Source organism: Macrosteles quadrilineatus, unplaced genomic scaffold (assembly GCF_028750875.1).
Source record: "Macrosteles quadrilineatus isolate MER2022 unplaced genomic scaffold, UCM_ALF_1.0 Scaffold_13__1_contigs__length_4303367, whole genome shotgun sequence".
Lineage (NCBI taxonomy): Eukaryota > Metazoa > Arthropoda > Insecta > Hemiptera > Cicadellidae > Macrosteles > Macrosteles quadrilineatus.
The window spans coordinates 252029-271047 of record NW_026542606.1 but is presented as its reverse complement, the minus strand read 5'-3'; the positions used below and the strand labels follow the sequence as shown (position 1 = coordinate 271047).

The 19019-nt window shown below is 33.7% G+C and overlaps 1 protein-coding gene across 1 annotated transcript; it reads left to right on the top strand.

Annotated features, from left to right (window-relative positions):
- The first annotated feature begins 1472 nt into the window (after positions 1-1472).
- Positions 1473-18640, top strand: LOC129004950 (circadian clock-controlled protein daywake-like). Its single transcript, XM_054433670.1, has 6 exons — positions 1473-1558; positions 2427-2507; positions 6350-6500; positions 13120-13262; positions 15768-15917; positions 18367-18640. Exons 1-6 carry the CDS (start codon positions 1498-1500, stop codon positions 18519-18521), a joined length of 741 nt encoding a protein of 246 aa, XP_054289645.1. The 5' UTR covers positions 1473-1497; the 3' UTR covers positions 18522-18640.
- Positions 18641-19019: the final 379 nt, after the last annotated feature.

The window sequence follows — 19019 nt, the reverse complement described above, 5'->3', positions numbered from 1 at the left end:
AGTTGTCCTTGAGGACTTAATTGTTGTATAATAACAAGCCCCCCCCCGACTAGATGGGCAGTAGCTGCTTTGCAATTCTAACGATTTTACAGTCTTGATCATCTTTTAATAGTACAGTGTGAAAACAACTGTTAAAAATAGCTTACTGTTTTGGTTTACAAGTTTTGGCTCTAAGAAAGGTGATTGTATAGATGATATATGTTTTAAGAGTATTTTATTTTTAAAATTAAAAATAAAATAAAACTACAATAGAGGAAGGTATTATTCAATTTATTTGCCGAATAAACGACTTATGGTCTGCAGAAAGGTTCATTTTAAGGTTTATTAAACAAAATATTATCTACAGTATCTCATCAATATTTAATTTAAATTGTAATTTAATCATGGGTTGAAACTATAAAGGCTCCAAATAAAACAGGCTTACAACTTTGACTTAAACTAAACATTACTAGCGCCCCTACCACAGCAAACCCGTTTACATTGTGATTCTCCATTTGCCTGTTTATTTTCATTAAAATATCTCCTTACAAGTTTAGCACATATTAACACATCATTAGGTGTAACTTAATGAGTATAGTAAGGGCAATACAATGTTTTTCAAAGTGAAATGACATACGGCAAGTATGAATAAATATATAGGTACCTATCCCAAATTTTACCAAAATATTTAAATATGTACATAAACTAAACAACTACAAAAGCTAAACTCCATAAAAATGACATGGGAATTTTAAAAGTACAGTTTTAAAAATGTAATCTGTAATCACTAAGCGCACAACAACACTTCAATATACCACACTAAATTATTATTTTTTTATCTTTACAAGTGGTTAAGAAAGAAAATCTATAATTGAATTTTTGAGTGATTAAAAATTGGTAAACTCAATTTTAACTCAGCAAAACCCCGTCCCCATAGTCCTGACGAGATGGTTCGTGAACTCGTGTGCATAGACGCAATCTTACATGGTAAGAATTTCATCAAAAGCCAGTCCATTTTGGCTTGAGTTATCTGCTAACAAACACATACACACACTGGAGGGATGTTGTTTTTTTACCTCTGGGGATACCAAAACGGAAAAGTAAATCGGACTTGGATCCAGGCATTAGTATTCTCACGAGACCAACGGTAATAGCTAACTTATTTCCCTATATCGAAATTCGGTGAAAACCAGTAAGATATTTTCATTATGATTTCCTAAGCTCATAAATCAAACACACTTTGATGTAAAGATCAACACTGTAACGTACGGTCTTTTGTGGTATTATTGTGATTTAAATACAACTATCTATAACGAAAGAAAAAAAAACTTAAATATGTATAAATGAAACATCTACCCCTAATCGTTCGGCACCCGACTTATCCTCCACCACTGCCCAATATCCCGTCTTCAGCAGCTGGTGGATCAGCTGTTTGGGGGGGAGGGGAGAGGGAAGGTAGGTCAGTTATAAGAGCTGTCAAGGTGAATCCTGGCCAGAATCACTTGCACTTTCATCAGGATGTGGTTCTGTTTGTATGTCCTAGCGTTAGCGGCCGTCGCGGTCGCTGAGATACCATCAGGTAAACACAGTGTTAATTATTGTAATTTGTTGTGGAACAATGTAACGGAAGCATTGAAAAATAAAATTTGATACACATGACATTGATTTAACGAAATCAGCTTTTACCTACTTGAATTTGCTTGCTACCAACCTTTAATGAATTTTAAAATGTTTAGTTTATAATAATGTAAACCTAACAGTAATTAATTGTATTCCAAAACCAATGAAAATGTAAAGTGAAAAATTTGATCCTTTGTTTGGGATAATTTTGGTGTTGGTGAGTTAAAGATATTTAAGAGATCGTTTTTTACTAATCGTAATCCCAGATAACTGATGTCCGCAATGAGCCATAAAACTTTCGAAAATGATTGGCTTGGATGTTTTTGTAAACATATTAAAATTACATGAAATTAGGTAATTCTACTAAACTGAAACCAACACAATTATTCAACTCATATTATTGTTATTATAATGTGCCTCAAATACATAAACTGTACTCCAATTGGTTTAAATTAAAAAATTTTAAGTCATTTATGAGTTTAATATTGAATAATAAAAATAAAAATTCATCTATTAAAAAACCACGCATAAGATTTTCCCCTTACATTAATAGTAATTAAAAACAGTTGTTAATATTTAATAATTTTATCGTGATTAAAACAACTTGGGTTATTTTACGTAACAATGAAATAACGTAAACGGAATGAAACGATAGAATATACGAGAGTAAACCTAGGTGTGACAGTAGAAAAACTACACTGGCAAGATGTATACAGTAATATTGTTAAAGAAAATAATATTATTGTGACCTATGAAAATATCTGTGGAAAGAATGTCACTAGAATAACCAAACATATTGCTTACTGATAATTTGTTTGTTGTTCCAGCACCATGCAAAATCAAGGCTGAGGATTTCGACCAATGTCTACTAAACGCCTTCAGGCAAAACATCCCCAAGTTGAGCAAATGTGAGTTAAAAATAGCCCAAGCCTTGTTTGTATTCTTTCAAATGTTGCACAGTTTGTTCATATTCGGTGAAATAACTTTGGTCTCTCAACGGTTCTTAGATTATATTAGGGATAGTCTTGCATATCCTTACATTGAAGAAAACCTTAGCTTACTGTAAATAAATACCATAGATCACAAACCTTTTATTTGAGAAATAAAAAAAAAAAACATAGTAGAATATAAGACGAAAGGAAATCTATAATACTATAAATTTGTCCTGAGAATACTCGTGTTATATTGTTATGAGCTATACGATCAAGGATTTGAGGAAATTGCAAAAAACTTGTTTAACTTAACGTGTAAAACTAAGTACCGAAGAAAGAAAGATTCATAAGTATGTAAATACACAAAGAATATATTTATACCAAATGCAACCTACACCTTTTTTCCTGCAAACTAAAACCTTTTTTATTGCATATGATCATGGACGTGTTTGTATGATTAATGTTGACTAAAAGAAAACTATATTAAACGACCCACTTAAACTTCAGAAAACTATTTTAAATTTATGTATATTAAGTATTTAAAAATCCTTATGTATAATACGTGAAGGTGATTTCTACGAAACACTACTCCTCCGATAATAATGGACGGATTTTTACAAACGTTGTGTCAAAAGTAAGAGATTTTTGTGTAGACACCCCCTTTCACCAATTCCTGTAATAAAAGTCCTCGGGCTTTGCCTCTCAAGCCATCAAAACCCTAATGTATTTCTTATGATGAAAAGATTTTGTTTACTTAAACAGACGAATAATTTGTATTAGTTACAGATGTTCATAGTAAACACATGATACACACAAGATTGTTCGTTTTCAAAGTGAGTTTGTTTTTATTAATTTCTATAACTGAACTGGAGTGATTGATACATTATCTCTAGTTGACTCTTTTAAGTCATCAGAAATTATGACTCTTATTCGTTTTGAAATAACGCTTTTAATAAGTTGCAATTGCTCGAATTCGAGCAACAGTTGCACTAGTATGTCCAGAATATTTGAAAATATATTATAGGAAATCTATTCTTATTCCTCATTCTTGTTAGATGAAAATTAAGCTGTAAAAGAGACCCTACATTTTGCAAAACTGTTTACCTCGGCTTATCAAAACTGATTGGCATTGAGGCGCTTTTAAGATTATGCAGATTAGCTCAGTTTACAGCCTGACAGCCGAGTTTGCATAAATCTTGTAGCATTATCAAGCTGGAAACAGAAGCTATAACTACTTTGTGGCCTCTGTACTATCTATACAACATGGAACAGTGTAGAATATCTATTGTCCAAACATTGTAGAACGGTAGTTAATTTAATGGAAATTACCATATAGGCCTACTAATAGATGTGTATCGCCTTACAAGAGGGTTTAAAATTATAACTACGAGCTTAGAAGTAAACATGTCGTATGTTATAAATGTTAAAATTAATGAGAGTAACTTTAATTAATAGACGACTTAGTTTGTAATTAAATATAAATGTTTGACATATTGTAAGGGTAGTCATCCTCTCTATAACAACTATTATTTGCACCTTTGTGAAAATTTACATCTTGGAGATATTTACTAGTATGATATTTTAGTAACAAACAACACTTTACCCTCCTTTACAAATGAAAATGAAAATACACTGTTTGTTTTGCAAAAATACGTTTTTTTTATTGTTTTATTATAAGATAGTAAATTAATGTATCTTTAGATATCGTACAGACTTTTTACTTTCAATGGGTTTCCGACTTAAATTTATATAACCATACTATTATAAAGTTTTGTTTTATCGAGGCGATATAATAATCTTAGTAACAAAGTATTTATCCAAACAGAGGATTTTCCTATATTTTAATTAAGTTTAAACTAGGTGAAACATTTCGACCACTAACTAAATAAGTTAATCAAAATATATAATCAACGATACTAAAATTATTCATTTCACTTCAAAGACTTCCTAATATTTAGGATATGTGAATAAAATTATTATGTTCCCATCTTTCCCAATTTTTTTTTAGCATCAGTGCATTTGACTAAACCATTTTCAATGTTTCGATGGTTATTTAAATTTTATATTAAATTGTCATCTAAATTGTTTTTCAACACTGCACTCAACATACTGTTATCATTATGCAAACTTTCCAAGCCCTTATACGAATCTGACCCTATTATCATGAATTTAGCCGTTCCAATTTACCATCTGACCTATAAAAGCCCATTACGGTTTTGCTGCCAATTTTAAGGAAAATCATTCTACTTTGAAACCACAGTGATTTAATTGAATCGTTTGGCAGATTTGGCAACGAAAATGGAGTCAATGTGACTTTTGATAAGTTAACAGACACCGGTTCCCTAGCAAGGATAACTAGTTGATTATGCTTTTGGTTCGACCAGATGTTAGGCAAGATGATAGTGTTTTGGTTGCGACATTTCTGGATGCCTCAGACAGTGTTGCCAGAGTTTAGGAAGAAGATTAATGGAACATTTGAAATTGAAAACATTGACCTTGATTCATCTGGATGGACTTCAGATTTTAATGTAAATCTCAAGCCTAAATTGATGCGATTATCCAGTAACGTTTGAGTGCACTGCTATCTTCTAAATGTGTGTATTTTATTTGAGGAAAAGAGTACGCTTTACTTCTCATTAAGCTTACGAGTAGATTATTATTTTATTGACCATGTTTATTTGAAAGTTTGTAAAATAACAATAAACGAGTAATAAACATCAACGCTCACTCTACATATAACTCGCAAAATAATAGCTTGAAATTAGCCGATCTATTAGGATGATCAGTCTAAAGGACGTGTTTGATAGATTGTAAAGGCCATATCACTGTTATCGTAATTGTTTAACTAAGTTATATATATGTTACAGCGGAATGAATTAAGCTACTCATATAATGATCAAAATATTTGAATGTACTATCTTTATCTAAATATTGTTATCAACATGTATATGTTTGAACAAGCAAAATAGTTACTAGATCAGTTTCTGACCACAAATATTAACCGTGGAAATTATAGTCTTATCGTATAAATTGAATCATAGGAGGCCTACACGAAAATCATATTTGTAACAAAGTACAGTTTAATATGGAAAATGAGATATTATCTCACATCTGGCAACACTGTAGAGGGGTACATTTCCCGCCATATAACAATGTGCTCTGGTTGCCGCCAAGTTGCTAATGGTTTATGTTAAAGTGTTCATGGTTAACACACATTGTTATCTGATCTCGGTACGCTTACATAGATATGATGATGTAAGCGTAGACGTAACAATGTAGTTTACGAAACTGACTAACCATCAAATTTATAGAACTCCCAGTTAGGGTGAATATTTTACTATAATGGTATTCATATCAATGGTTTAAAAAGTATACTTTGGTCTTAGTTCATTTGAGAAAACAAAGTTCTAAATGTCTCTAGTTTTATGTCTAGACAATACAAGTTCCACTTACAACTCGCTCAAGAATGTTAATATCTGGGCTTGGTGATCCCAAGTTTTGAGCGTTGTCAGCAACTCGACCATAACAGAATGTCTCTTTTGCCACTTTTGCTGTATGTCAACCGCTATTATCCAGGCTAAGAAATAATTAAGATAAATGTAAATGCAATTAATAAAAACATCTTTCATACAAGACAAAAGTTAACATTGAATATAATAATTTGATAAGCTTCCTAATTTATTCTATTAATTTCCCAGCTACAAAAATGTTCACGAATAAACGACGAAAGATTATCCACATAGCCTACATGATGAAGATAAAATAATCATTTACATGCCTGTCACCACACACAAGTTATGTGGAATGTTATGTTCCAGCTGGCATCAAGGAGTTGAACATGCCTCCTCTTGACCCCTTCTACGTCCCTCAGGTCCTCATCACCTACAATGGCAGTGAGATTACAGCCAAGTCTCTGGTCAGGAACAGCTTTACACACGGCCTCAGGAATGTCCAGATCCTTGATATCAGGTGATTATTCGTCAGCCTAAGAGGGAGACGGTGGATACTTGATCCAAAGCAAAGTCAATATACGTCTTGAGGAAATGGGTTTACAGCACACGTTCTTAATATAAAACTGAATGCACTTTTGCAGGGAAAATCCATTTGCACGTAAGATATAAGTGAATCTGGCCATCAATTTTACTAAACTCTTTTTTACCTTCTACTGAAATGCTGTTTAAACTTTGGATGCATTCTTAAACGTATTTGTCAAACTGTAGTTTTCGAGACCATAATCTTTTTTTTAAATCAGCCTGCAAGATCTTACTTCATTAAGTTCCATCGTTGAATAATTTGTTTTACCAAATTAAAAGCTAAATTTCAGTTCTTAAGTTAAAAGTGGTTAATGCCGGTCCAAATCTGCAAAACACTACTAGGCTGCGATACGGCGTGACGTTTAGATAACTGGTACCATCTTCTACTGAGGTAAAAACATATTTCGATTTATGTATTTATCTATGTCCCGTAATATTTTTGTTTGGGGTTTTATCTGAAATCGGTCCTTTTCTACCATTGATGACTATTTTTTATTATAAATTTGAAACTAAATGATTTTTATGTAATAGCATATTTAACAATTCCCTTATTTCATTGTTTTACATGGATAGAGCTTATGAAGGAAACCTTGGCATCACTGTTCACAAAATTGAGCGCCTTGGGTTCATTAAAGACCTAGGCGATTCCTGAAATCGTTGATATTCTTGATGATTTCAAACAACAGTTTTTAGACATTAACTCGAAACATAAGAGAACAATACTATTTGGTCCTTCTGGTAAACAATATATCAATGGCGTGATAATGTTTACCTCTTAAGTATAAACAGGTGAACATTAGCCTGACAATCTAGTGGTTTAAAACAGCCATCAATGTGTTTATGTTTTGTTTATTCATCTTAAATGCTTGAAGACTTGCCCACCGTGACGGCACGTTTTCCTAATTCGCCGGTTACCACCACGTTACCACTTATCTTGATCGTGATAGGTAATTGACGTGCGTTGTTTATCTCCAGATAACCTTGAACACTCAACACGTTATCGTGATTACTAACAACGACTAACAAGCAATAAGTGACAAGGGTTTGCTTCCTCCTTTTTATACACAATAAAACTGTCAAAAGATTAAATAATTCTTTGAAAATAAAACAAACCTAAAATTTAAAAAGTCAAGGTAAGAATATGTCCTTCAAGAGGAAAATAAAATAGTAACTTCGTTTAATAAAGAATAACTAACTACATTCCAAAACCGGCGTCGTGATTACCAAACCCAATTGGCAATGAGTTGCATAAACAAGTGACGAAGACAAGTAAGTCATCATAAACTGGTGATAGATAGCTGGTGAACTCTTGCTTGAGTGTCCTGTCGCATAGCAAAACATCGGTGGATAAATGACACTTAAAACTGACAACTTTTGGTAATTAATTAGATTTAAAAATTATAATTGTTAACAATGTAAAGAGTATTTCAAGGAAATACTTCAATTTAGAATCTATATAATATTCCGTTCAAACCACTACAGTGACAACAATTGAGTTTGTTTGGACAAAACTTAGACAAAAGTTTGTTAAATGCATCCTTAGACTTAAAATGGAATGCGTTTGCTTGAATAAGTTGAAACAATTTCAAGATAAACTAAATATTATCTCCTTTATAAAGTATGTATTGAGTTCTTTATTACAATAATCCAACATGACATACTTGGCATCGCAAATATTAATAAATACACCAACTATACCCACAGAACTACAACCAACACCTCATAGACTACCTCGAACACATTACTTGTGTTTAAATAGCATTTTGGGTTTGTGGTAAAACATTAGTTTTTTTTCTTTACATTGATTTCAAAACATTTTTCCGTTCTTGGATACAATGAGTTAAAACATAAACATTGGTTTGAGTTGAGTTAAAACATAAACGAGTAGATTTTGTTCACCTTTCATCAAACAAACATGTACGAGTTGCATTTCAATTAATACGAAATATAACAGAAATAATTTCTTTTACAAGATATAAAAGTTGATTACTTAAAATATTACTTTACTTCATGAATGGACTGAAATATAAATACAAAACACAAAAATAGTGAACCACACATTGTTAGACGTGCTGCTCTTCCTCAAGGACTCTTACACAATTCCCCCTCTCACTCTCACTCACTCTCTCTCTCTCTATCCCTCTCATCACTGCATCATCCCCTCTCACTCCCACACTTCCATATGCTAATGTATTTCTGTCCGTGCGATCTTGTTGGGAAATTCTCGCCGGCTATCCTTTGTGTTCCAGGTTATCAACTTATTTTACGGTCTAATTAAAATTTATCTGATTTTACGTAACAGTGGAAATAAACAGCGCTTCATTAAAAAATGTTTACAATTATAAATTATTTGGGTGCTATATTTAGTTTATATTCAACAAATAAAGTTAAACTTATCCATAACATATTTAAATTATTGAAATATACTATAGACCACTTGGTCTATGGAAATATTTTGTTGCGAAATATGTAATAAATATTATTGGATTAATGTCACAGAAAGAAATAAGTCAAAAAAAAAATGTTATATTGAGTAAAAATACGAATATTACTATGTTAATTTTTGCATGCATTCTATTATTTGACTTTTAAAAACCACCTTAAAGACGTCCTAAGGAGTTAAGAATGTGCTCAGCTAGTGTTACAGTGCGTGACGAAGATAATAATATGAAGACAAATATGAATTCACAACTTAAAACCTTACATTATTATGAGTCAGTAACATTATCATGAGTTATTTGGTACAGATTATATCAGGAAACTATTAGTTTCCATTAAGCCTAGCAGTAGATTGTTATTCTTGAAATAATGTAATCAGTATGTAATCAGTATGTAATCAGTAATGTAATCAGTAACATTATCATGAGTTATTTGGTACAGATTATATCAGGAAACTATTAGTTTCCAATAAGCCTAGCAGTAGTATGTTATTCTTGAAATTATGTAATCAGTATGTAATCAGTAATGTAATCAGTAACATTATCATGAGTTTTTTGGTACAGATTATATCAGGAAACTATTAGTTTCCAATAAGCCTAGCAGTAGTTTGTTATTCTTGAAAAAATGTAAGAGAACGTGAAATCATATTAACTATATTTGTGCTGGTGTTGACAACAAAATACCTAGACTATTTTGTCACTAACAAGTAGGTTATTCCTCTATCCATCAATTGTTATGTAACCCTGGCGTTAATCTTAGCCATTAATTCTACTAAATAATTTCGTACGGTCTAATACTATATTCCATTATTTAAATTTTGTCCTTAAAAAATAATTACTGTTTTTGTAAAGAAAATTACATTGTTACTTGATCAAGCATACTTTCAAAAATGACCTGTCATCATAAGAAAGAAATAAATAGGTTAAGTCATTCACAGCGTATGAAAAATGTAAGGGTAAAAACATTGCTTACGTCTTTATTAAAGTTTTTTTTTATCATCCTTAATAATTAAATGTCATGTAAAATGCAGACGATTTCAATGCAAAATAACTATTTTCAGACAATGTTAATAAAGAATTACGTGTGTAATAATCAGTTTAGCACTTAACGAGGGCAACAATACCTGACGCCGGTGTTTATGTGATTGACCCTGTATGATAGACATCCTTGTACCGAGTCTTGGCACGGGATGAAGGACTATGTTAATGTTGACATTGGATTGGTACAGTTCCCCAATACATAATACACCTGAAGCATTGCTGTACGGCGACACTCTTCAAAATTAAAATTAACTTCATCTAACTATCACCCACAAATTCAACAAATGTGGCTAAATATTGTAAAGTTATTGGTATATTTAATAGATTTAATATATTCTTCTTTTGGGCACAAAACTGTACACTAGCTAAGAAGTAGCTGTTAGCATATACTATCGTCAGTCAACATATTTTCTTTATCTTAAAGTTATACTCATGCCACAAGAATAATTGAATTGAGACATTTTGCAGTATGGTTACATATATTACCTACTAGTACCTGGGGACCGAGCTTTGCTCGGGGAAAATCATTAGTTCACTCTGAAAGCACCTTAGTATTGGAGATGCATAAATCCATTCCCAAACTCCACACGGCTCGCCTTCACCACCATTTCCTACGTCATGGACCTGTTTCCCTCCATTCCCATTGCATTTAAAGATTGCAAATACCTTAATCTAATCGTCATAAACAGTTCCCACACTCCGGACTACTCGCCTTGACTACTTCCTTCACCACTTCCTACGTCGCGGACCTGTTTCCCTCCCTTTCCATAGCATTTTAGGATTGCAAATAATTTAATCTAATCATCATAAACAATTCCCACACTCCGGACTACTCGCCTTGACTACTTCCTTCACCACTTCCTACGTCGCGGACCTGTTTCCCTCCCTTCCCATTGCATTTTAGGATTGCAAATACCTTAATCTAATCGCCATAAACAGTTCTCACACTCCGGACAGCTCGCCTTGACTACTTCCTTCACCACTTCCTACGTCGCGGACCTGTTTCCCTCCCTTCCCATAACATTTTAGGATTGCCCATACCCTTATCTAATCGTCATAAACAGTTCCCACACCCAGGACAGCTCGCCTTGACTACTTCCTTCACCACTTCCGATGTCGCGGACCTGTTTTCCTTCCTTTCCATAGCATTTTAAGATTGCGGACACCTTAATCTAATCGTCATAAAAAGTTCCCACACTACGGACTACTCGCCTTGACTACTTCCTTCACCACTTCCTACGTCGCGGACCTGTTTTCCTTCCTTCCCATAGCATTTTAGGATTGCAGATACCCTAATCTTATCGTCATAAACATTCCCCACACTCCGGACTGATCGCCTTCACTACTTCCTTCATCACTTCCTACGTCACGGACCTGTTTCCCTCTATTCCCATAGCATTTTATGATTGCCTTTGTTACTTCCTTCACCACTTCCTACGTCGCGGATCTGTTTCCCTCCCTTCCCATAGCATTTTAGGATTGCCCATACCCTTATCTAATCGTCATAAACAGTTCCCACACTCCGGACAGCTCGCCTTGACTACTTCCTTCACCACTTCCTACGTCGCGGACCTGTTTCCCTCCCTTCCCATAGCATTTTAGGATTGCCCATATCCTTATCTAATCGTCATAAACAGTTCCCACATTCCGGACAGCTCGCCTTGACTACTTCCTTCACCACTTCCTACGTCGCGGACCTGTTTCCCTCCCTTCCCGTAGCATTTTAGGATTGCCCATACCCTTATCTAATCGTCATAAACAGTTCCCACACTCCGGACAGCTCGCCTTGACTACTTCCTTCACCACTTCCTATGTCGCGGACCTGTTTTCCTTCCTTTCCATAGCATTTTAAGATTGCGGACACCTTAATCTAATCGTCATAAACAGTTCCCACAATCCGGACTACTCGCCTTGACTACTTCCTTCACCACTTCCTACGTCGCGGACCTGTTTTCCTTCCTTCCCATAGCATTTTAGGATTGCAGATACCCTAATCTTATCGCCATAAACATTCCCCACACTCCGGACTGCTCGCCTTCACTACTTCCTTCATCACTCCCTACGTCACGGACCTGTTTCCCTCTATTCCCATAGCATTTTATGATTGCCTTTATTACTTCCTTCACCACTTCCTATGTCGCGGACCTGTTTCCTTCCCTTCCCATAGCATTTTAGGATTGCAGATACCTTAATCTAATCTAATCGTCATAAACAGATCCCAGACTTCGCACTGCTGCCCTTGACTACAATCATAGATAAAACCATAGACTATAAAACATACTCCCTACAATGTATCGAGTAATCTTCAGTATAATCTTTGCTAAATATTATGCTAATTATTAAGTGATGTTTTCCTTTTGTACTGTATTTGTAATTTGCTAGTATACTGTGGGTAGTTGGCTTACTATGAACACATGCTACAACTTCAAGTCTTTTGTTTACTTTATCCTTGTTATTTAATTCATCCAACATGGTTACCTAGCAACCCATAAGACTAATGTTAAAAAAATGTGATTTTCAGTTTCATTTTTCTACGTAATTAGATTTTTGTTGGCAGTTCTAACTGCATGAAACTCGTTTTTAGGCCAAAAATAAACTATTTACAAGATTTGAAGAAAATCATCGGAGCCGTTTTCGAGATCTTTCTGCAAGCAAGCAAGCAAGCAAGCAAGCAAGCAAGCATACAAGCAAACATTGCTCGTATTAGAGTATAGTATAATGTTGGCTTACTATGAACACATGCTACAACTTCAAGTCTTTTGTTTACTTTATCCTTGTTATTTAATTCATCCAACATGGTTACCTAGCAACCCATAAGACTAATGTTAAAAAAATGTGATTTTCAGTTTCATTTTTCTACGAAATTAGATTTTTGTTGGCAGTTCTAACTGCATGAAACTCGTTTTTAGGCCAAAAATAAACTATTTACAAGATTTGAAGAAAATCATCGGAGCCGTTTTCGAGATCTTTCTGCAAGCAAGCAAGCAAGCAAGCAAGCATACAAGCAAACATTGCTCGTATTAGAGTATAGGATAAAGGTTTAAAATACAACTAACAATTTCTTTGTTTTCTCAGAACCAACCTGGATAACCCAGAGAAGCAAGTAATCGAGGGAGATATATTCCTGCCTAAGGTTCTCGTAGAGGGAACCTACAAGACTGAGGGTAACTTAGGAAACTTCCCAGTCAACGGCAAGGGTGTCTACAACATCAGCATGAGTACGTACTTTAATTATTATTACGTGTACTATTGGATATCATACGAGGGGAATGTCAAAACATCCTTACGGTTTTCTATAATGTTGCTTGTCAGTTTCTTGCTTTATATCCAATACCTATTATGCCCTTACCAACCTACCTATTATGCCTATGATTATTATTACCTATTATGCTATGATACCTGCCAGAGGTTCTATATTATAGCATTGTATAAACGTGTCCATTGTTATAACATATCTACAAAGTGTAGATTTTATTTTACGGTTTGAGTTAAAATAGATGCAAAAATATTTATTTAAAGTAGGGTGTTAGCGTGAGATGTAATTTGAATTTAGTGTTAGTTTTATTTTCCCTAATTGTATATATTGCATTCATGAAATTAAATTTAGATTATTCGAATGCACAGTACAGTTTTGCAATAAAAAATTATGTTGTTATTTTTGTGTATAACAATCTGAGATGATGTAAAATGTCCAATATTAACAAAATTTAATCCTTTTGGTCCATAACAGTAATACTTGCATCATATTATTGGTTCATTCATTGATAGCATTATGTGAGTTATTTCGTAGAATGGTGGTCGGATCTATTCAGGAGGAAAGCTCACCAGTATTACGGTATGTACGCTGTGTAAAGCCAATATTAACGCCAACCGCTTAAATTGGCGTGGTACAATGTCACAAGCTCAATACCCTAGTACAAAATAATATTGTGATGGTTGGTGTTTTTCATTCATAAAACAAAAGTAGTGCCACGATGCGGATGAAACAGTGAACACCCTGAAGCTACAACGGGACAACGAATATTGTTATTCAAGTAACTTACTGAACACATTGGCTATAGATACACCACCGTGTAATAGACGTTTCTTTGCCATGTTAAAGACGTGCACGTTGTCCTACATCACGAAACCTATTTCAATAACTGAGCAATCAACAAATTGTGTTTCTTAAAATACCATTTTCTTTCTTATACATAAACCTTTTTAGTGTCAACCATGAAGAGATTCTGGTTGTTAATTTTAGCCTATAATGTATTGTATTCCCGTTAAACATCATAGTGGAGCCAGCCTGAGACTTCGGTCCCCAAGGTCCTTGGTTCAAATCGTGCCAACCACCAACGGATTTAATAAAAAAAAAAGAATGATTCAGCAGCCTCTAGGCCTAGCATGCAGTAATGAGAAAACAACCCTGGATTAGTGCCTAGTAAAATAAAATTAACTATCTTACTATGAGCGTATAAGCGAATTATAGATAAATCTGTGTATGCTAAAAAAGGCTAATTCTATGGAACAGCTATAGTCTCTACGCAGATTGGATGTGAGCTTCACTACCGAAATTTAATGTACAGAAAACTATATTTACGTTTGATCCAGTAATTAAACTAAATGTGATTTTAATCCTTACGGCAATTAATTAAGAAAATTCTTAAAATAACCTATATTTAAAAAAAGCTATTGCACAACGTAGAACGGGTGCAATCATTGGTAAAACTCATACTTGTAACAAATACAAACAGAACAAAATAACAAATAAAGCCAAGCGGGTTTTCAGTCGCAATTTCACCCTCCGTCATCTTATAGCCTTCCCATCTCAGGTTTCCTCTTTCTTATCGAAAGGCGGATCAGGTTGTACATAAAGAACGGATTTTATAACGTTAGGATTTACTTTACCTTTAGAGATGGGAGAGAATCAAACCTTAAAAAAATCTTGACAATGGACTTTAAACTTGGACTTATTTTATAAGATCAGTTTATTGCTGTATTTGGATATTGAAATGATTTGTCAATGAAAAGTAAACGATTATTTATTTTATCAACTGAGATTATGTAAAATCCTAAAAAGGAGATAATAGATTTTGAACGTCAGTTAATATGCATTGAAGATTGCGTATTTTCTGTGCTCAGCAGCTATTCAAGAATACTACACCATGCTTCGAACGCGTTCTTAAGCTATGTTTTTTTTTTGTTTGCTATAGTGGAACATAAAAGCAAACAAATAAGAAGTTACAATTAAAAATTAATGATTATACAGTTCATTATTTTGATTATCAATGCAATGACACAATACTGCGTAGTGTTGAATGAAGTGAGATGCCTTGTGTAACTTTCCTCCCATTTATCAACTGTATTTATTGAGAATATTAAAACAACCTATGTTCAAGGACTGGTAGGTTCAAGTTATATAACTTGGACCCACAAGTTCTCGAACGTAGGTTTTTTTTAATATTTTTGATATTTGATATATATTTGATACATTAAGCTACACAATGTTATACATACACTTGAAAAGTTAACTTCCTTAAGCATTCTGATAATTTTCCTGTTGCATTTAGTTTGCAAAAGTGTACCCATCCTATGGTACCAATAACCAGATTCGATCAAAAATATTAATTTAAAAATCTATTAAGGATTTTTACGAAATTAGATGCAATCATAAAATCTGTTCTTTCTCATAGACTAGATCAAAAGTCGTCGTCTATTGTCTAATGGTGGTGTTGTTGCAGCTAACGTGAGTGCCACCATCAAGGTGGAGGGCCACCTCGTCACCTTGAAGGATAAGGTCCACCTCAAGGTACACAAGGTGGGACTGAGCCCCGAGGTTGGAGGTATGAAGATTTACGCGTCCAACCTCATCAATGGCAACAAGGAGCTCAGTAAGTATAAAAAAACACTATGCAAAATAAGTTAATATTGATTTTTAATACCATTAACAACCGATAGCCCATACCCTGTTTTACCTACAGTATTCATAATCAATTCTTACAACATGTCATACAACATTAGTCCAACAGGCAAAAAAGTTTGGGATAACATTTAATTTCCAAACTAAGTGACAATGTACTTCTGTCTCAAACATATTCCTTAAAACTGGGGAAAACACTTCTAGACGTTGATTGGTTATACGGTACTATACACTACACATTTAGACACACGAGGTTTCACAAAGATACACTGGTATAGACCAAGCGGTGATAAGGTTCCGATTCACCGTATGTTATAAATGTGTTTCTTGTAGTTTCCAAAATTAGACTGATTGGACGAATTTGGGTATGGGCTGAATGACACAGTACGCTTTTTGACAATTCGTTATTTTTTTTCAATAATAATTAACTTATTAATGTAATGACTCTTTTTTTCAAACCTATCGGCTTTTCATGTGGATAAACAATTAAAACGGATTTTTTTAAACGGTGTATTGCATGAAATTTACTTTTCAAACACTTTTTTTAAAACTCCGTTTCTTAGACTGTCCGATCTCAATTTTACTACAAATGTTTCCTTGGACTTGATTTGATAACAGTCCACTAGATGTTACAAAACTTAATGACAGGTTGGAGGTAGGTCCTTTCCATACCCCTTGCTTATGCCTTTTAACGTTCTTTAAGGAACATACTACACTCTTTACTCCATCCCCTATAATGTATAGTCTATTAGTTGATGAAGGAGCAAACCAATTAGGAAACAAACTATAAATCAATTATTACTATTTGTAATACACTTTTAATAGAAGAATAATTGGAAATAAACTGCAAATTGGGTTTACATTCAGGATTTGTGCATGTTTAGTCAGGAAATCATCCAGGAATTCATTCACTCTCCTTTGTGCAGTAAAAAAGTTAAAAACATAAATATTTAACGAGTATATCTTTGCTGTTAACTCCATAGAAATTATGAATTTAAATTTGCTAATAACGTACGTACAGCATTATTATAAGTAGGTCAATTAATTCAAGTAGGTTAATTGGCTACCATATAATTATGGTCCATAGAGATATTACTGTACTGCATTACTGAGCTTTGAATTAGCAATCCATTGCTCATTAGCTAGCTTCTGATATGCTCTCTATGCATTAGGAATGTCATTGCTTGGCTAAGTCAATCACAGCAGGTTTATTTTACCCTCGAGTATTCATAAATATCGTCTTAAAAGGTCAAACGCTACACATTTTAATTATGTAAAACTATTTTTCTCAGTACTATGTTAAACGAAAACGTGTTAATAGCATGTTAAACAAACCTTCTGTTATTTAGGGGTTTCTATTATTTTGATGACCTCTTTTTTAATTTTTTTTTAATGTTCAACTACGCTGGATTAATTCATTATAAACAATAAGAACATTGGTACAATCAAAACTAATTGTAAGTTATTGGAAACCTCACAATTTTCAATGTTAAAGTTTTAAATGAATGGATCAGAGGGGAAACCCTGTAATATGATTAAAGATAATATAGTATACTGGTAATTAAAACTCGAACATACATATCGTTGGGAAACTAACAAAATACATTAAAATACTCGAAACTGGATGAATTTCTTATTATGTACGTAGGTGATATAGCACCTAGTTGTATGAGATAAGAGTTTGAATAATCGTTTTGTATCAAAATAACACTTTTGGGACAGCAGATAAAGTTAGATCCGAGACACAAAGTTATCAAAGTTTGTAAAAAATGTGAAAGTGTTTGTAGTCGTGAACAATCTTTTGCGGATTAAAATAAAAACAGGCACCGATCTCTGATGTCAAATTGGGACAGTAACAATACGTATATATACTGTCGAGTGCTGCTGGTATTGTGTTTCAAGTGCAGGACTATTGTGTCCAGCAGGGCCTGGGTTTAAACCCCGCCGATTACTTTTACCTCAGTGATAACGTAGTAAGCCAGTGGCGTTTGACCAACAAACCAGCTTCGTGTTCACACATAAGCTGTTGGCTCGGCTATGAAGTGAAAACCTGTCTCATGGGTGAAAATATCTGTATCTGAATTAGAAGGCTCCTTGTGTGATACGGTTCATATGACACATACACAACAGGGTGGGTATCTTAAGGCGAAGATGAATGAAGGATGAATGGTGAATGCATGAGTTTAGAGCTTTGTTATTACAAACTACACCAGCTTTCAGCTTTATACTAGCAACAAATTTAACGTGGAAATAGAACGGATAAGTATATTTTAATATGTCTCATTGTTGTACTCCTCCGGACATTAAATTAAAAACCTACCAAATGAAAAAAAGTTAAACGAAATTTAATTGTTTGTAATCTGTTGTTGAATGTAATCTAATTGTTTGAGTTGCAATCACATGTTGTTATTTTCTCGCAGGTGAGCTGGCTCTGAACGTGGTCAACCAGTTCTGGAGGATGTTCTACGTGGAGATGTTGCCTTACGCAGAGCAAGGGTTTGACGAGGTGCTGCGAGGAGCGATCAACAAGTACACACTCAACGTTCCTTACGATCAGATGTGGCAAGTGGAGTGATGGAGAGGTCGACGGAGGAAAAAGTACAAATGCAACTGTTAAAGTGAAGATTTTAAATTATAAGAAATGTAACGTGAAAGATGTATTTATGTAATTTTTATAACTAAAATAGGAAATTACACATGAGTTTTATTTAAAATCCTTTATATTGTATGTTTCTAGTCTGTTTCCCTTAGCAGTGTGGAAGATTTTTTAATTTTAGATATTTTTATTAGTTCATGTGTAGCAACACTGATGCTGCAAAGTCAATATCAACCTAGTCCTTAAATCATAAAAACGAATTCCTGTTATTTTTTATTGTTCTCAATTATACCTCTAACTTTATTTTGCCAAAAATAAATAATTAAAAAAATTACAAGCCAGAAACACAACAATTCGTTTAAAAAAAACTTTGTAAATTTTAAATAGGCCTACTGTAGAAATTAATATGTCAATATATAAGAGTATAAACTGGTAAAATATGAATTATTAAAGTTATGTCAAATACCGTCACGTAGG